The sequence below is a fragment of the Podarcis vaucheri genome (assembly GCF_965113315.1).
Source record: "Podarcis vaucheri genome assembly, chromosome: 5".
In the NCBI taxonomy this organism is placed as follows: Eukaryota; Metazoa; Chordata; class Lepidosauria; order Squamata; family Lacertidae; genus Podarcis; species Podarcis vaucheri.
Genome location: NC_138763.1, coordinates 85,157,358 through 85,177,151, shown reverse-complemented (window position 1 = coordinate 85,177,151; position 19,794 = coordinate 85,157,358). Strand labels below are relative to the sequence as shown.

The 19,794-nt window shown below is 43.8% G+C and overlaps 1 protein-coding gene across 7 annotated transcripts in view; it reads right to left on the bottom strand.

The window, feature by feature from the left end:
• Positions 1-19,435, bottom strand: part of LOC309533614 (uncharacterized protein) — a 46,036-nt gene extending 26,601 nt beyond the window's left edge. The window contains exons 1-3 of one of the 7 annotated variants that reach the window (XR_014220315.1): positions 19,332-19,435; positions 18,228-18,316; positions 3,488-4,375 (exon numbers count right to left, since the gene is read on the bottom strand). Coding sequence is in view for 1 of the 7 variants with exons in the window: in XM_082225156.1 (XP_082081282.1) it covers positions 3,159-3,301; positions 19,332-19,338 (150 nt within the window). In the remaining 6 variants the exon portion in view is untranslated. Of the gene's footprint in view, positions 1-3,158; positions 3,302-3,487; positions 4,376-16,067; positions 16,660-18,227; positions 18,317-18,747; positions 18,892-19,331 lie in introns of those variants that run through there. The other 6 variants (XR_014220317.1, XR_014220313.1, XR_014220316.1 and 3 more) reach the window with 6 other exon arrangements.
• Positions 19,436-19,794: the final 359 nt, after the last annotated feature.

Here is a 19,794-nt window from a genome sequence, read left to right as displayed (position 1 = left end):
TCTAGAGCTACTTGTTAGGATGCAAATTGGATAAACAACCATTCCCCTGTAGCATATAGGTGTGGGAAAATGCAACTGTGTATTCCCCCACTTCCAGAAGTGGCCAATGGCCGTGGCGGGGGTGAAACACAATGTGTTGTGTTGACATTACATCATGTGTTTCCACAGCCCCACTTTACAGCAAGAGGAGATACTTGCCACAGGGTTGCCTTTCCTCTTCTTCTTTTAAAGCAAGTGTTTCTATATCAGTACATCAAGTTCCACCTAAAGGCTTGCGCATCTCTGTTTGGGTAGTGGAAAAGAAGCTGTAGCTTGCTGTTTTATTTTTAACCTTGTGTTGGTTTCACACTTTTTAATGTGGAGGGTTTGTTTCTGTATAAAGTTAACTATCATCATCGTCGTCATCGTCGTCATCATCAGGGGCTGCACTCCTTCTTGCTCTGTTCATCAATCACCTGTTCTATTATATAAACTACGCTCACCTCCCCAACACCATTTCTGAAGCCACTTCTATTTTCTATTCTGCAGCCCTGCTCTGCACCAACCTTCAACTTTCCATGCCCATGCTTCCCCTCCATGTCATTGTATGTGTTAGAATTCCTGCTCCATGATTGCAGTCATGGGATTGTTGTCTATCACATGATGGTGTATGTTTTGACTCCACAGAGTGTGAAGTGATGGAGACAGGATGTTTGTGTTACTGTGTTCAATGAAGTGGGACTATTGTCCTTTGTTCTTTCTGATGCTACAGAGAGAGGGAGCCATGTTGCAGTGCTCCGTGTGTGTTTATATGTAAATAAAGTAGATTAGCCAAAATGCTGAGTGGCTGAGGTCTGTTACGCAAACTGCGAAGACTCTGCAGATCCCTAAGTGTGCCGATGTCTGTTGGCATCAGTCGCTGTGATGTTCGGGCAGAAGAAAGCTTTTGAAGCTCCCAAACGATCGACCAGGAGGGAGAGAACATGCCAGGGTCCTACTCGAGAGTAGGACGAGCTCCTGACAGTATCTTCACTGTAATATTAGGGAGGAGATGGGAGGCGCACAGCAAAATAGGCTGAGAATGTGAATGGACACAATTCTGTGAAAACCACTAAAATCTACCATACTTTTCCGTGTATAAAATCTGGGCTCATCTTATACACAGATAGTATCTCCCCCCATTTTCTTAAATTGGAGTCCCCAAAAATAGGGGGTGTCTTATACGTGGGGGTGTCTTATAGACGGAAAAATACAGTCTTTCTTATTGGAAAGGGGATAGTGTGCCCTTGCTTCAGGGACAACCATGGCTCTTCACCATGGGTCTTCCTTGGGAGGTTTCCCTTCCAACCAGGGGCACCATGACGTAACACGACATGACGTCACGTTACGTCGCACATGCTGCAGAGGTGCCTGGGAGCCCTGGAAGTCATATTGGAGGCCCCATGGTGTGGGTGCCGAGCACCCACAACAATTTTTTTGTGGGTGCCCAGGCTCCCAGGGCCCCCTAGAGTTGGCACTAGTGCTTCCAACCAAATGTCTGGCTCTTTGCCCAAGTTCATTGGTAACCAAAACCAAAATCCCCCAGGTTGATTTCTTAACCCATCAGTCTCAGAGGCTGCTAACCAAGTCCCACCTCCCAAACCCCTCACATTTATTGCAATGTTCCATCTCCAGTTTCTCTCCCCACACTGCCAACTACTGGGCTCATTCTCACACAGCAGCTGTCTTGCAGAGACAGAAGTTCTTCCTGCCCACACGGTAGCCTTGAGTTCTACACCTTTCCCTCATTTTATGCTGGAAGCCTGCATTAAATATGCTCTTGATGATTGACTCCCAGCAAGTTAGCAAAAATGTATAAGACAGGTACAAATATCTGTGGGAAGTATATATATAAAAAAGAAGGCACCTTTTACCATATGTGGTGTTCTTGTAAGGTAATAAAAACATTCTGGGAAATTATATGTAATAAGATGGGGAAAATGCTTAAATTAACATTTGTAAAAAAAACCATAAAAAAAACCAAGAGGCTTTTTTATTAGGAATTATAGGTGCTGATATTTCAAGGGAGCAGAAAAGACTTTTGATGTATATGACGAAATCCGCACGGATGTTATTAACTTATGATATAAGAAAAAACTTAAACTTATGATTTAAGGGGGGGAAACTGGTCCACCATGCCCTCAATGACCATGTGATTTGGTCCTCAATCAGGAAAACTGTTGAGTCTCTTTTTCTAGAGGCTGAGAACAAGCACTGATCATGGAAGGTTTAAGCATAGGAAACCCTGTTAGAATTGCTTAGGCTTGGACAAGTTTTTCCAGCTCTCTGACCTACAGTTACAATAGTTGATTTAAACATTTACTGCTGTAGGACAACAGCTGCTTGAATGTTACTAGCCCAGAGATGGAAAGAAGATGAAGTCCCTACCAGAGAAGAATGACAAATTAAACTGTAGGATTATGCTGAACTGGCAAAACTGACCGGAAAGCTCAGGAACCGAGAAGACCAAAACTTTAATAAAGAATAAAGGAAAATTATAATTTATCTTGGAGACCACTGTAAACAGATGGAAACATTAGCAGGATTGCAATGACACTTGTAATGTAGCAAGTACTATGGAGACAATGATGTTATATAAAAGAAAGATTATTGGAAAAGATGCAGTAGAAAAGGTTTAATAATAGGACCCATGGAGAGGAGGTGGAAAGTCCAGAGATTCTGAGGAATCTGTAAATGTGGATGTGAATGGTTGTATTGTTGTAATTACTGGTATGTACTTGTAAAATCAAATGTAAAATATTTCAGTCAATCCATCCATCCATCCATCCACCCATCCATCCATCAATAAAATGCTCTTGGTGAGCCCCTGGTCCCTTACAGGATACCCATCTCTGCAGCTGCCCCATGTCCCTCACCTTCCTCGTCAAACATAGATTTGGCCCTTGTCTTGCTTCTATCATCTTTGCAACTGAGCCTTCTGGTTGATCTGTTGTCGTAGATCTGGCTTTGCAGTGGGCTTTGTTATGGTGTTTTATGCAAGGCGCAGGCCGGGCAACCTAGACATGAGCATTGCCTCAACTCAACTGAATGTGTGTTCATCCAACACACCTTCATGGCTGCACATTGCAAAGGAAGTCCAGCAGTGGGGGCCAAGGCCTTTTTCAGAGAAGCTTGCTTACCGTTGCTGAATTTTTCATTGAGCAAGCTCTGGTCAGCTTCCACGGAACCTCTGAGTCTCTAAGAGCAAAATTTGGAAGAAGATCATTGACAGCAGAGCTGCTTTTTACTGGGCTAGAGGCAGTTGGCTGCAGGGTGGTCACATCTATAGGCCAAAAGTAAATAGAAAATTTAAGCCAGGCACATAACAGCTGAATCACAATATTGCAAACCCACACTGATTAAGAGATTTCTTTTGCTTTTGTGGTGTCTGAGGCTGAATTTTAATCAATACAAAAGAAGGTGAGATCAAGGCACTGCACTGTGTGTGTGTGTGTGTTTCGCAGAAGGCAAACTGTGACTGTGAAGAAATGTGTTGAGGAACGACACAGCACACCACATAATTCATCAGGAATAGAACCAAGAACTTCTGGGATCTCCCTGTACTGCTTCTTTAGCCAAACTACAGCATATGGGTCAGAAACAGACCGTTTTACCTCCACTAGGCCTGAAAAGGAAGCCGTTCCAGCCTTCTTCTTCTTTTTAAAAAACCAAACAAACACACAACAATCTTAAAATCCTGCAACAATCCTGCCTGGTTTCCTCCTCTTCTCTTTTTTGGTGCCTCTGTATTTACTTGAAAACATTGCTCGTCTTTGAATATCTGGCTGTTTTTCTTTCCATGAAGTGTATGACTCATAATTGATGGCTTCATAACAAAAGTAGTTGTTTCCCAACTTGCTTCCAAATCCTTTAATATTGTTATTGAAACACAAACGCCTCGTGGGAAATCATCGTGGATGCTTTCCATGCACTCACCGCTTCTTTGGTCTTTGGAGCTATTTTCTGTCGTTTGAAAGCTGGTCTCTAGCATTATCTTTAATGTGCTAGGCTACTCTGTAGGTCTCCCGACTTGACAAAAGTCGAAGTGTATTTCAGTGCTTCATTTATAGAAATGAGAAGAGTTGAGTGTAAAGTCTGCCTGAGAGCCGCATTCCCTGGGTTTTCCTTCTCCCTGGCTTGTGAAGTGCAGCTCAAGGTGAATTCACGTGTTTGCCTGATTCATCAAATGCCTACCTATGTTCGAATCTGGGAGGTTTTTTTTTGCTGACATGGCTTCTTCAGGTGTTGACATGTTTATTGTAGGTCCATTCCATGATCCAGGGTTCCAGATTTTCTGGGCTTAGCACAAAGCAGTCCACCACAGACTTCCAGTAAGCAGACAGTGGTAAGAGGAACTCTGGGGAAAAAGAACACTAGGTTTTACGTTACAGAACTCTAAAATAAACCTGCTCATCTAGTAAACATAAGAATCCTGGAGTCCAGGTTCTTATTTCTAAGAGCCCTGGCCCTCTGGATGCAACATGTAAATAATAGTAATAGTAGTAGTAGTAGTAGTAGTAGTAATAATAATAATAATAATAACAATAATAATAATAATTTATTATTTATACCCCGCCCATCTGGCTGGGTTTCCCCAGCCACTCTGGGCGGCTTCCAACAAAATATTAAAATTCAATAATCTATTAAACATTAAAAGCTTCCCTAAACAGAGGAGGATCACTGTAAAGTGGAGACCTCCAGAGCCGCACTCTTGTGTGGGGGGACATAAATATTCAGTAACAGGCAGAGGGCCTTCTCGGTAGTGGCAACCACCCTGTGGAACACCCTCCCACCAGATGTCAAAGAAATAAACAACTATCTGACTTTTAGAAGATGTCCGAAGGCAGCCCTGTTTAGGGAAGCTTTTAATGTTTGATGTTTTATCGCTTTTATTGTTATTATTGTTTATATTCTGTTGGGAGTTGCCCAGAGTGGCTGGAGAAACCCAGCTAGAAGGGTGGGGTATAAATAGTAGTAGTAGTACTGAACACCAGGGATGTGGAACTTACAACCCTTCAGAGGTTGCAGGACTACAACTCCCATCATCCCTAGCCATTGGCCAAATTGACGGGTCCTAACGGGAATTGGAGTCCAACAATACCTGATTCACCATCCCTGCTTCAGAGGGAAGGGAGAAAAGGTAGCATTCTTCTTCCATGTCCCAATATGGCAGTTCATTTGATTCCCCGCACCCACCCACCCCGATAAAATGAGAGAAGTATGAAAAGTGTATCAGATTATTTACACAGAAAGCGAGGAAAGGTTCCAATTTAAAATTTATACAAGGATTCGGATTTCTTGGCTTCATATCACATTTGCCACTCCAGCAAAAAAGAGACCAGGGCGGGGGGGGGAGGGAAGGTCACATATTTAAATCATTACAAATATATTCACTCCAATCTGATTGTAAAGACGTCCACAGGAGTGGATTCTGTTGGCCAGTCTCCATTCCAAAATTGTACAAAGGGATGAGCAGTTTCCTTGAAAGTGTCTAGACAATTATTTCTTCCTTTCCCAACACACTTATTTATTTATTTACAGGCTATCATCTTCTTGATAAAAAATGATATTCCACATGTCAGTCCTTTATTGACCAATAGATGGTAAGAGCCTCTTTCCACTCTTTGGCTAATAACATAAAGGCTGCAGTTCGCATATTTACAACACACAAAACATGCTCTTTCCTGTTGTCCTTTCATCCTTCCCAGTAAAATGGCTGAGGGATTCAATTGAATCATATATCGCACTATATCTCTGATACTGCTTCTGATGTCTGACCAATATTTTTTGACCCGAGGGCGTTCCTGCCAGATGTGAGCTAATATGCCTCTTCCTCTGTTACCTCTCCAGCATTTATTTGACAGATTTGAAGACATACTTGCTATTCATACTGGTTTGTAATACTGTCTATACAATATTTTATAGAAATTCTCCATTGATGCAACATCTGCCAGATGTTTGTTTGTTTCGCACATACATAGTTCCACTTGTCTTCCGTTATTGCAATATTCAATTATCTTTCCCAGTTTCATTTTACAGTCTTTTGGATTAGTTGGGTCTGACAGTATTTTGTATATTTTAGACAGCAGCCCTTTGTCTTTCTCTAGTGTGGTAGCTTTTCAGAAAGTGCTAATGCCTATTTCTCTTGCAGTGTTCTGAATGTAGAGTGATATCCAGCGTTACTTATACTCATCCATTAAAATCAATGAACTTAAGTCATGAATTCCAATTGGTCTCTTCTGAATATATATTTATTACTTACTAAATTTTCATGCTGCCCTTCATGCAAAGATCTCAGAGTGGTTCACATTATAAGAACATAGTAGAAGATCGTAAGAACAGCGTAAATCATATAATATAATTAATAAATCACCAGTAAAACAATTACAATGTTAGCAAACCAGCAACTAAGAAAACAAGCTAAAGATCGTAATTACTGCATAAATCGGGTCCTCCCTTAAAGAGGGTATGTGTTGCAGTGAGACCTGGCAACCGAACCCTGTGTTGTGGGTGGGTAAGATGGGATAGCCACGACACCCAATTGTAGGTCCCTTGATGCTGGGTTTAATCAGGCCAATGGGATGCAAGCTAAATGGATCCAGGGACCTATATATACCTATGCACGTGACCCAGAGCTTCCTCTTTCAGTGCATGCTTCGGAACACCCGCCCACATCTCCCTATATTTAGAGCTGTGCGCTTGACCTTGCTATGACATCGTGTGTCGTCTGTCATTGGGGCAGGGGCACGGCAGGAATTTTCCCCACTTGGCTGATTGGCTGGTGCCGTTTGGGTTTTGACTGTCACATAGCAAATCGTCACAACTTGTAAGGTTGCGGATAGGATCTGGTTCAGGTGATAGGGATGGGAGAACGCTCTTGCCATCCCTATGTGGAGGGTATTCTGTTAAAGGAATCCAGAGACTTGATGGTTTGGTCAACCCCTGTGAGGGGGTTGTGCTTTCCGCTTATCCAGGTGTTCACCCTAGGCTGACCTCTGGGGGTGCCCTGGGTCAGCGCTGCCTGCAAGGTTGCAGGGAGCTAGTTGAACCAGAGCCTATGCAACCACTCACTTGCTGTGATCAATAAAGTTGTGGCCTAAATTCTGCCAAAAACCAAACCAAAATTTGAGTCTTGTCTGAATTTATTTAAGGGGGAGGTTTAAAGGTCTGAACATGCAAGTCATATTATACGATTAACAAACCAATAAGGAATTTATAAACTATAAAACAATATTAACAATATGGCAACAAAAAATTAAGCTAAACGCTATTAAGTTCGTACACACTTCTGAATATGACCTACTTGGATATCAACAGTCGTTCCTAATTTTAAATACTGAAACAATGGTAGCTGAGCATTGGGATTTTGTTGTTTCAACGGATCATGTGATAAGATTATATTCCTAAAAAATAAAGACTTTGAACTTGGTAACACTGCCTCTTGTTCAGTTATTGAAGTCTAATTCTTTGTTTTCTGAACTCTAGCTCCATTTGTTACTGGTACTAACAAAGGGATATCTGACCTGTACATAACCCAAATCTTAGGTATTATTATTTTTGGATCCTGCTCAAATACACTGATCCTGAAAGCTTCCCCATATCCATTCTGATAGTGGTATATCTACCTTTACTTGTTTTATGATTCAGGCTGGTGTACCCTGGTATATTAAAAAGCCCAGCCCCACTGAGCTAGTGCTATCAATGTCGAAACAGATAAGACACTGTTATAGTTGGTGTTTCTATCCCACCTTATTATAGGGTTGCCATGCTTCAAACAGTAAAAATCTGGACAGAAAAGTTGTTGAGCTTTCTTTGGCAAAGTTGTTGAGCTTTTAAAAAATTTTGTGCTTTTTTATTAAAAAAATGCTTTTCAGATCTATACATTTCACTTTTACAATCATTTTAACATTTCAAAACTTGACTTCCCCCAATTTCTGTGTTTCCTTAAATTAATTTTTTAATATTTCTGCGTATCCAAATTAACTTAATTTGCTCATTTATTCATCTACTTTAAATATATACTCTTATAAAACAGCAGGTTATTGCAATAATCGTGCCAATGTTCTTATCTGTTTACAGTTCGTTTGTAAATATTCAGTAAACTATTTCCATTATTGTAATGTGTATGGGTTGCTCGTGCGTAAGTTGCCGCCTCTCCAGGCTTTGTTGCCTTGCTAAACCTTTCAGTCTGGGCAGCCCTTCACTTCGTGGCTGCCTCAGTCGCTAGCAGAATCCGTCAGTGGGCGTTTCTTAAATCTTTTCCAACATAAAAGTTGTTTGACACCCAGTCTCCTCCTACTCTCTCTGCGCGGAGGTCTTCTGCGCAGGGTGGGCGTGGGTAGCGGAGGACCCGTGCTCTCCCCGCTGGTGTCTGGTGAAGAGTCCTGGAGCCCTCTCGCCGATTCCGCCATCAGCCCCTCTATATCCCTGGTGTTGCGCTGATTTGCTTCCCCATCTGTGGAGCTGCCTCTCTCCCTGCTGGGCCCTTCTCCAGCATCATTCGAGAGCCTTCCCTCCGCCTCTAGCTCCGATGTCAGTTCCCTGACAATTATTTTATATAAAAAAGTTTGTTATCTTGATTTCTTATTCTTCTGGAAAGTTCCACCATTTCTACATATTCCATAAGTTTTTGTATCTATTCTTCCTTTACTGGGACTTCTGCTTCTTTCCATTTTGGGGCGAGTAACGTCCTTACTGCTGTAGTAGCATACATGAATAAGTTTCTATACAGTTTAGGGAGTTGTTGTGCTTTCTGAGCAAAATCGCAAAAAAGCAATAATTGCATTTTTGAGCTATTTTTTATGAAAAATCAGCAAAAATAGCATGGGCTGCCATACATCCGTATTTTCCTGGACATTTTTAACAATTTCCATCCAGACACTGCTGCTGACTGCAGTATTCCCCACATTAGTTCTTATTTACCAGGCCTTACAAATGCTTCCAAACCAGACCTGGCATTTTGCTTGGCCAATAGCCAGACTTTGTATAGTACCCATATCTTGTTCTGCCTGACTGCTCTTCTGCCTGCTGCTTCTTCACATCCTTGCTCTGATACATGCTGTGGTCATTTCTAGTTTGGACTACTGCAATGCGCTCTACGTGGGGCTACCTCTGAAGGTGACTTGGAAACTACAACTAATCCAGAATGCGGCAGCAAGACTGGTGACTGGGAGAGGCCACCAGGACCAAATAACACTGGTCCTGGATGACCTACACTTCTGGGGGACCACAGGTTCTCCAGCACTGCACCAGAAGGTGAACATCCATGTCAATGTGTTGACATCTCCTTTTTCATTTAGTGAGCTGGGGAGAGATGAACTTTGTCTCCGATTAAACTTTGAAGGCAACATACAAACCAGGCTTATATTAGAATACTGGTATAAATGCCGGCCTGTTGTCTTTGTCTATGGAGACAGCACCTTAAAAAGCAGAGACATCACCTTGCCAACAAAGGTCCATATACAGTGGTACCCCACAAGACGAATGCCTCGCAAGACGAAAAACGCGCAAGACGAAAGAGTTTTCCATTTTTTGAGTTGTTCCGCAAGACGAATTTCCCTATGGGCTTGCTTCGCAAGACAAAATGTCTTGCGAGTTCTTGCGAGTTTGTTTCCTTTTTCTTAAAGCCGCTAAGCCATTAATAGCCGCTAAGCCGCTAATAGCCGTGCTTCGCAAGACGAAAAAACCGCAAGACGAAGAGACTCGCGGAACGGATTTTGTCTTGCAAGGCACCACTGTAGTTAAAACTATGATTTTCCCAGTAGTGATGTATGGAAGTGAGAGCTGGACCATAAAGAAGGCTGATCGCTGAAGAATTGATGCTTTTGAATTATGGTGCTGGAGGAGACTCTTGAGAGTCCCATGGACTGCAAGAAGATCAAACCTCTCCATTCTTAAGGAAATCAGCACTGAGTGCTCACTGGAAGGACAGATCCTGAAGCTGAGACTCCAATACTTTGGCCACCTCATGAGAAGAGAAGACTCCCTAGAAAAGACCCTGATGCTGGGAAAGATGGAGGGCACAAGGAGAAGGGGATGACAGAGGACAGGATGGCTGGACAGTGTTCTCGAAGCTACCAACATGAGTTTGACCAAACTGCGGGAGGCAGTGGAAGACAGGAGTGCCTAGTGTGCTCTGGTCCATGGGGTCACAAAGAGTCGGACACGACTAAACAACAACAGCAATAAATGCCGGCAAAAAGCCGGTTGCAAAAAGCTCTGTTCTATTTCCACAAGAAAACTAGCACAGCTCCCCACTTAATTGCTGTGTCCCTGATTCAGAGGGAAAGCTAGAAGTCATCTCGCAAGCAGAGGTGGATGATTCTGACACTGACCACAATGTTCATACCTAGAGGGAGAATATGCTTCAGTGGCGGAGAGGAGAACAACAGCAAAATTTATCTCTGTCACTCGCAATTAGAGAAGCTTGACTGAAAATCCTTGGACTGGGATGCTGCTTTATGTCCGGTCATCACACGTCATTTAACACATTATGTCCCAACTTTCCAACCTTAAAAGAAAATTCCATGCACAATCCTGCTGGAGTTATGTAGGCTCAATGTTTTCAAGTGGAAAGTTCAGCAAATACATATATTTCGTGCAATGAAAACAATGGGGCTGGAAATTGCTTCCCTTTAGCTAGATTGTGCCCAATTTTTAAATAAAAAAAAAGTTAATCTTTAATATTGAGGACAATCAACATCCATGTTTCATGGACCAATGTGTTTTGCTGCAAAACCGAACTTATTCTGAATGGCTGAGCTCTATAATAGAGTTGGGACCATCAAGCAAGAAGGGATGTACAGTTACAGAACACACACCCTGAATTATAATCTAAGTAACAACACCCTGCGATAATGAATTCAGATGGTGAATGCCACCCTCCCCAAAACATCAAAATTTGCAACCCTTCCCCAAGCAGCCTAGCAAGAACTGATCATGTGCAGTGGTCAACAAGAGCTATGAAACGTTTATAGACACCATGCATTTAAAGCATGGACCTCAAGAATCCTAGGAACAGTAGTTTGTGAAGTGTGCTGCAAGGAATAAACTACAGTTCCCAGGATTCTTTGGGCCTCATATAACCAACATGCTTCTATTTAATGCATGAAGGGGTTAAGACCAGAGAGTAAGCTGTCCTGCCAGGCTTAGCTAAGTCACACACCCTCACCATGGGAGGAAGGGTTACCAAATTCTTTGTTCTCCCACTTTCCCATCATGTGAACCAACCAGTAAGGCTTTCTGTGTTGGTTGCTCCAAGCCCAGACCGCATGGTTTTAGCAAGCCATCTTTGTGTTTCTATGCAAATGATTTAGAAACTCTTACCATTTTTGAAACTAAGTTATACTGCCTGTCTTTTTGGCTACTGTATGGAAAAGCACACTAATCTGACCTTTGAAGAGTTCTTCTCTTTCCACGCTAAGGGAAGTGGAAAACTTTGAAAGAAACTTAAAAGGGAATATTTTAAAGCCCTAACAGTCTATATTTCCATGCTTTACTTTGCTGCATGTTTTGTGATTTTAAATCTCTGCTGGGTCTCTCTCACCAAAAAAGGACTTGCCCCAAACGTGGATCAAGGCATCCAGGGAATTCTGCTTTTATTCTTTTACTAAAATTACTAAAAACCGACAAAATGGCCCCACAAGGACTATTGCTCTGTAACTTCCAGAATTGATGGGAAGTCAAGGGGGCTAGTTGGTGGGGAGAGAACGGTGGAGTTGACCTGATAGAGCTTTTAATACACGAGTGGGGGACCTTTTTTCAATGAAGGACTACTTATTCATGGGAAATATCAATTTCACTGTAGCTTATTTAACATTTAGTAAGGCCACTGGGTAAGGGACGCGGGTGGCGCTGTGGGTAAAAGCCTCAGCGCCTAGGACTTGCCGATCGAAAGGTTGGCGGTTCGAATCCCCGCGGCGGGGTGCGCTCCCGTTGTTCGGTCCCAGCGCCTGCCAACCTAGCAGTTCGAAAGCACCCCCGGGTGCAAGTAGATAAATAGGTACCGCTTTATAGCGGGAAGGTAAACGGCGTTTCCGTGTGCTGCGCTGGTGCAGGCTCGCCAGAGCAGCGATGTCACGCTGGCCACGTGACCCGGAAGTGTCTCCGGACAGCGCTGGCCCCTGGCCTCTTGAGTGAGATGGGCGCACAACCCCAGAGTCTGTCAAGACTGGCCCATACGGGCAGGGGTACCTTTACCTTTACCTTTAAGGCCACTGGGTGCTGGATCTGGCCTGCTCTGTTGATGCCGCATGTTAGCATGCAAACTACTTTTGACCTGTGCACCTAGTTTCTTCTCAGAGTATCCCTGTGAAGCAGAAAGAGCAGTGCTTTCCCCCATAAAAAATGTTTAGGGGTACTCTTATTTTCCTACTCATATTGAAATATTACCCCTCAATGAGGCCAAACTTAGATTCACAAAATGTTTAGGGGTATGCACCCCCCCCCAGAAAAAAAACACTGAGTAAGACCATTGGGACATGTGGGGAATGGATTTTTGGAGCCAATGCAGACCCTAAACAATTTCTTCCAATACTTGCAGATGTGTAGATGCTGCTTCTCTTATGGATCCAGCTGATGCAAAGGGGGGAGGAAAACACCATGTTTACACCCTACCCCATCACCACGACCTTCCTCTGTGTGGAGTGACACTGGCATTTGGTGAATTATCAGCAGCTCCCTTGTGATCTCCCCCAATCTAACAGGACACGAGTGATGTGGGTCAGAGCCAGGTAAGAGAAACATTCACACCACTCCTATAAAGTAAAAATGTACCTGAAGTAGCGTCTCCACCCTGTTCATTCAGCCTGGACACTGAGGTCGAGCTCCAAGGGTCTTCTGGCAGTTCCCTCAACGTGAGAAGTGAGGTTACAGGGAACTAGGCAGAGGGCCTTCTCAGTAGTGGCACATTCCCTATGGAACGCCCTCCTATCAGATGTCAAGGAAATAAAGAACTATCTGACTTTTAGAAGACACCTGAAGGCAACCCTGTATTGGGAAATTTTAAATGTCTAATGTTTTACAATTTTTTATGTGCTGTAAGCCACCCAGAGTGGCTGGGGAAACCCAGCCAGATGCATGGGGTATAAATAATAAAATTATTATCATTATCATTATCATTATCATTATCATTATCATTATCATTAGAACTCAGCTCCATGCATTTTCTCTTGGGGGTGAAAAGGGCACATCTCCCTACTTCTGCACACCCCATTTTTGCTTTTAAAAAGCTTCCTGTCCCTTCCCCCATCTGATTGCCTGCTATTGTATCTAATCCAGCTCTCAATCCTGCCATTTTTAAATGGTTTTAAGGTGCTCCTGACATCTTTATGTTCGGGTTTTAGTGAGTTCCCATCTGTATGATTCTTGGCTCGCATCGCAGGGTCAAGTCCCAGGCGCCTGCCGTATTTCATGGGCTTTGCAGGTGCTGCCATGCTGGTGGAAACTAGAAACGCCAGCCTTCCCTGGGAAAACCTTTCGAAACAAACCTCGAATGTTTTCATTCTTTCCCACCTGCCAAGTTGTTTCCGTTCGGGTTGCAGCCAGAAAAACCATTACAGATGAAGATTAGATTAAAAGAAATAGATTTAGAGGCTAACAGGATGCCTTCCTTGGAGAGATCTCGATATTATGCTGTATATATAAAGATTTATGCCTAGTATTTATGTGTGCGTGTGTGTTTTGCCCATATGGATAGTAAACACTGAAACAGGATGCAGTTTGCGGGAAGGGGAGGCAAAAGGGTATCAGTGAGGGTGGAGAACATCTGGTTTGAGGTGTGTGTGTGTGTCGAGGGGAATGGGAAGGAGCAGGCACAGAGCTCGAGGGCGCAACCACTTCATTTCTCGCATAGACTCCCTTCAAGTGTGTCAAATGTCTGCATGTAAAGGCTGTCTCTGCAGACACCGAGAACCGTCTGTGCCATTGTTAGATTTCCAGGCTTGTCTACAGATCCGTGAATGAAATGAAGCTGTACTTGTACAGTTCCCATTAGAGATGATGAATCGTTCTCTTTCTTTTCGTTTGAGTGGGTGTTGTGGGGAAGCTTGACTGGTTGTTATGAACTGTTTCCATGCATGCGCTGAGCCACCCCAGCTAAGGAAGGTACACATTTGATAGCAAAGTCTTTATTGACAAAAGAAGCACTTGCAGCAACTCCTGCGTTACTTTGCAAGCCCCCCCCCCAAGTGTCCCTATTTTCCAGGGAAGTCCCTGATGTAGAGAAGTTGTGCCAGTTTCTGACTTGATCCCGGAATGTCCCACTATTTCTTAGGATGTCCCTATTTTCATTAAGAGGGACGCAGGTGGCGCTGTGCACAGAGCTAGGACTTGCCAATCAGAAGGTCGGCAGTTTGAATCCCCACGACAGGGTGAGCTCCCATTGTTCAGTCCCTGCTCCTGCCAACCTAGCAGTTCGAAAGCACGTCAAAGTGCAAGTAGATAAATAGGTACCGCTCCGGCGGGAAGGTAAACGACATTTCGGTGCACTGCTCTGGTTCGCCAGAAGCGGCTTAGTCATGCTGGCCACATGACCCGGAAGCTGTACACCGGCTCCCTTGGCCAATAAAGCGAGATGAGCGTTGCAACTCCAGAGTCGTCCGCAACTGGACCTAATGGTCAGGGGTCCCTTTACCTTTACCTTATTTTCATTGGAGGGTATGGAGTTACCTAACCCCCAAGCCATCTGAAGGCAATCCTGTACAGGGAAGGGATATATATATATATATATATATATGCTTTCGTAGATTTTCACGGGTACAGGAATGCAGGTTTTGGTGTCTTCGGGTGTCTTCCCGTGTAAGAGTCAGGGTGTCTGGGCGACGTTTCGACGAGGTCTCACTCGTCATCTTCAGGCTGGTGCTTTCGGCTTCTTGTTACTGGAACAGAGCAGAATCTGGTGTTTGAGTTCCTATAAATACTGTTGAGGGGTGTGGTGTATAGCCTCCAACGTTCTGGGCAGAGAGGAAGTTCCTAGATTAGTGTGCCTTTTCTTCTTTTGTTCCTTAATTACTTGAGGGATATCTTGAGTGATTTCATGAGTGATATTCTGAATACCCAGTGGTATTCAGAATATCACTCATGAAATCACTCAAGATATCCCTCAAGTAATTAAGGAACAAAAGAAGAAAAGGCACACTAATCTAGGAACTTCCTCTCTGCCCAGAACGTTGGAGGCTATACACCACACCCCTCAACAGTATTTATAGGAACTCAAACACCAGATTCTGCTCTGTTCCAGTAACAAGAAGCCGAAAGCACCAGCCTGAAGATGACGAGTGAGACCTCGTCGAAACGTCGCCCAGACACCCCGACTCTTACACGGGAAGACACCCGAAGACACCAAAACCTGCATATATATATATATATATATATATATATGCTTTCGTAGATTTTCACGGGTACAGGAATGCAGGTTTTGGTGTCTTCGGGTGTCTTCCCGTGTAAGAGTCGGGGTGTCTGGGCGACGTTTCGACGAGGTCTCACTCGTCATCTTCAGGCTGGTGCTTTCGGCTTCTTGTTACTGGAACAGCTATATATATAGTGTGTTTTTTCACGTTTTAATATATGTTGAAGCTGCCCAGAGTGGCTGAGGCAAGCCAGTACGACGTGTGGGGTATGAATAGTAAAATTATCATTATGGAATGGGACGTCCCTATTTTCATGGAGAAATAGGAGAGATAGGATTAGGGATGAATGGACCAGTTTATTTCAAGCCTGTGTCAGTTTTGATTGAATTTGTTCATAAATCAATTCTACCACATCCCTGTATTAACCAGGTAATATGTTAACTTGAAAAAACCTATATGAAAATTCACATATAACTTCCTATTTAATCGCAATGTATGCATTTCTAAATGTATTTTATCCTAATATACACACTTCTAATGCATTCTGGCATTAATATATATATATTTAGCTGAATACAGTTTTGTAAAATTCAAAGAAACACAATATCTGAATGATAGTTATGTCCCAGACCAAGAGGTATGAATTTGAGCAGTTTGCTTATCCTCTAACCCTAGCTGGAATGTAAATGTAATAAAATAAAGACATGTGAGATACTGTCCCTGTTTCCCCCCAGTACTATATATTCTTGCTCCGGAGAAAATCTCATTGAACTTAAAAGTACATACTTCTGAGTAAACATGCATAGGATTATGCCGCAAGGGACAGAAAGGAAGATTACAACATTAATTGTGTAAAGAGATTAATGTGGGTGTGTATATCGAGAAAAAGGAAAGAGAATGAAATGTGTACACAAATGTCTGTGTGTGCAAAGCGAAAAAGGAATTAAGGGATAAGTGAGGAAGTGAGTGACTGCATAAAGGGGAAGGGGAATCTGAATTTGAATGCGCCAAGCACCAAACACATTCATTTTTGCACAGGCTCATTTGTTGATTTCTGCAACCCTTTACTGGCCGAAGGAATGAACTTTAATGCCCGATCTTCAGCGCACATGCATGTGAAATAATGGCAGTCTCATGGGGCAGTGATTTGTATCTGCTTCATCCTTTCCTTGCTCAACACCATTCTCGCTCACTGTTTGATGGCCAGTTCTGCTTCCTACAAGTCAACTTGGCCATTTTCTCTCAAGAGCGCTATTGGACAGAAAGTGGGTGTTGTTTGGCAAGTAAACGTGGCCTGGAGTTGGAGGGGCAGGGGAGAGACATGGAGAAGGAAATAATAAAGGGAACCGTTTACTGATTTCCATTCATTGTGAGTTGTACCGAGAGCTGGAAGGAAGGAAGGAAACACAGGGAGGGAGTGACTAGGAATAGGTTGGAAAGCACAGCCTGGGGCAATTAGAGGCAAGTTCCCTCATTGCCATAGCCCTTCTTACAGTCCTTTGCCACATTTCAGGAGTATTACTAGCTGTGAAGGCCACTTCTCTTGTAGTAAAGCAGCAGGTTTTGCTTGTATGAAACAGACTGGTGGGAGTGGCCGGTAGCACCACCAGTTCTAAGGGTCACCATCATAGCTGTCAACTTACAGATTTGAAAATAAGGGATCAGCAGCCAAAATAAGGGATCAGCTTGCATTAACTAGCCACACACACACAGCCTCCACCCCCTCGCCACAAGATCATCACCCACCATTTTAGTCAACCAGTTCCTTTCTTTCCCCCCATAACAGTCAATCGAAGGAGCCTCCAAAACAAATCCAAAAGCCCCCCCTCCGATGAGATCACCTTTTCTTTCCCCCCACCATGTGCCCCTGCTCCAGACAGACCTTTTCCCTGGCAAGGGTGAGTGGGCCGTCGATGACGTATCCATCCGATTCCGGACACAGGTATGTTCAACTTCTGAGCCCCTCCGAGCCAAAGGCAGAAAGCCCAGCCAGCAGCCAAACGAAGCCTCAAGCGGTGGTTCCCACAGCGCAGCAACCCAGCAAAGGGGATGCAGCAAGGAAAACCACCGTCACCTCTCCGCTGGGAAGTGCTGAGCAAAGGCGAGTCCCCAGGCAACGTGGCCGGGCACAAGGCATGCAAGCTCCACCCCCCAGTTGTTTTTAGACTCCTTATTGGGTGAGCAACGCAGCCAAGCAAGACGGTTGGAGCCTCCCTCCTCCCTGGCCGGCAGGGAGAGGAGCTGCTTCCTTTGGAACCCGGGAAATTTACAGGACATCATCAATCTGGGACAGCAGCGGGAAACAGTGCTGGGATAAGGGAGTTTCCCACCAAATAAGGGACAGTTGACAGCTATGGTCACCATCCACTCTATTTATTCATTTGGGATCTTTATCCTGTGCAACTTTTTATTCTAGAGACACCATACACATGTGCAGACACAACAGAGAGAGGATGGTGGGGGTGAAGGGCCAGTCCACCTATAAGGCAAGGTGAGGTAACTGCCTCAGGCAGCGCGATTCACTGGGGCAGCAGATTCCAAGGTCAATCTTCCTTCACCGCCTTGTTCCCAATTCATTCATGTTCATTTATTATATTTGTACAGAGGTACCTCGGGTTACATATGCTTCAGGTTACATACGCTTCAGGTTACACACTCTGTTAACCCAGAAATAGTGCTTCAGGTTAAGAACTTTGCTTCAGGATAAGAACAGAAACCATGCTCCGGCGGCGCAACAGCAGCAGGAGGCCCCATTAGCTAAAGTGGTGCTTCAGGTTAAGAACAGTTTCAGGTTAAGAACAGACCTCTGGAACGAATTAAGTACTTAACCTGAGGTACCACTGTATGCCACTTTTCACTCACATGAGTCACATGTAGCTCTTCCCTCACCCCTTCTTCCCTGGTCCACCTAGGGTGCTAAAATGTCTTGGGCCAGCCCTGCCATGTTATTTCTAAAAACGTAAGAGCATCAAGAAGAGTCCTGCTGGATCCAGCTAGTAGCCCATCTAGTCCAGCTTCCTGTTTGCACAGTGGTCAACCAGATGTGTGTGGGGAGCCCACAAGCAGGACCTAGGCCCAAGAATGCTCCCCCCTTCTCTGGTTTCCAGAAACTGGCATTGAGAAGCATAGAGTCTCCAACCGTGGAGGTAGAACATAGCAATCAGGCTGAGTAGCCACTGGCTATGCAAAGAACACCTTGAAATAATTATAAATCTCCACTAAAGGTAAGAGTGAATTTCATCCAGGGGGAAAAAAGCAATAATTATTTCTCTTTTCAAAGCATTATAACAGAGAGGACCTTGGAAGGTATTGCTGAAACAAAAAAAAGATGCAAAAAAAATCCCCTCTGCCAATTTTCACAGCATTCATCCTGTGGACTTCATTTTTTAATTGTTTTCCTGTGTTTGTTTATTAGTTTTGGAATTAAACTCTGCCATGGCGACATCTCAACTCAGTTGCTCCCTCTGCCTATGGGGCTCATGGAAATTTTGGCAGAAGTCTGTTAACATCTGTTCCTTTTATTTGGCTGTAAAAAAAGAAAGAAAGTTGGAGGAGGGGAGACAGACTGCTGTTGAGGGACTCACTTTGGAGAACAATTTCACTTTGTCATGCAGCAATTATTTGTTATGAGTTTTGAATACTTTCCTGATTGAATAAGGTTTTATTTGTGTTTCTATATTTAAAAGAGAGAGAAGAGAAGAGAAAGAGAGAGGAATTACTCTGGGAGTCAGTTCTGTAAGATGATAGGAGGGAAAGATCAGCTGAATGCCTTAATTGCAATTCGTTACAGTGCCAAGTCCAACCTTACCCATTAGGGATGCTCTGCGCACCACATGCCATTATTCTGCACTGTCTCCTGAGCATGATCCAGTGTTGCCACTGCCCCTTCCTCCTTACTTTTAAAAAGAGCACTCTGCAGCACCAACTCGTCTCAGAGCATTCACTGCCCCCTTTCTCATTACTTACCCAGCATGCTACAGATATCGCCTCTGGTAGACCGGCACTTTCAATCTTCTTGGCTACTGTCAGGTCCAGGGGATGAAGAAAAACAAGTTGTTGCTGCTGCTAGGCAACTGCAGAGCCCACAGCATCCAGCAACTTCCCATTGTTGATGATTGGAGGATGAGTCCTTGGGTATCCTAGCAACAGCAATATGCTTCTCCCTGCTCAGGCAGGGCAAGGTGGCCATTGTGCAGAGAAAGAGCAGCAATCTCTTTGTAGGATCAATGGAGTCAAGAAATGCCAGTTGCTCTTGTTTCTATTATATGTATCTATTGTGGCCTTAGTCCTGGTGCCTAAGTTCAGAAATGTTGGGGGGCATCATAAAGTTTGAGGTTGAAGTTTGCTTCTCAACTAATTAGGAGCAAAGACCAAACCCCAAGGAAGTTCAAGCGTAACTTGTAATCAGTTGGTGGATACCACAACCCCC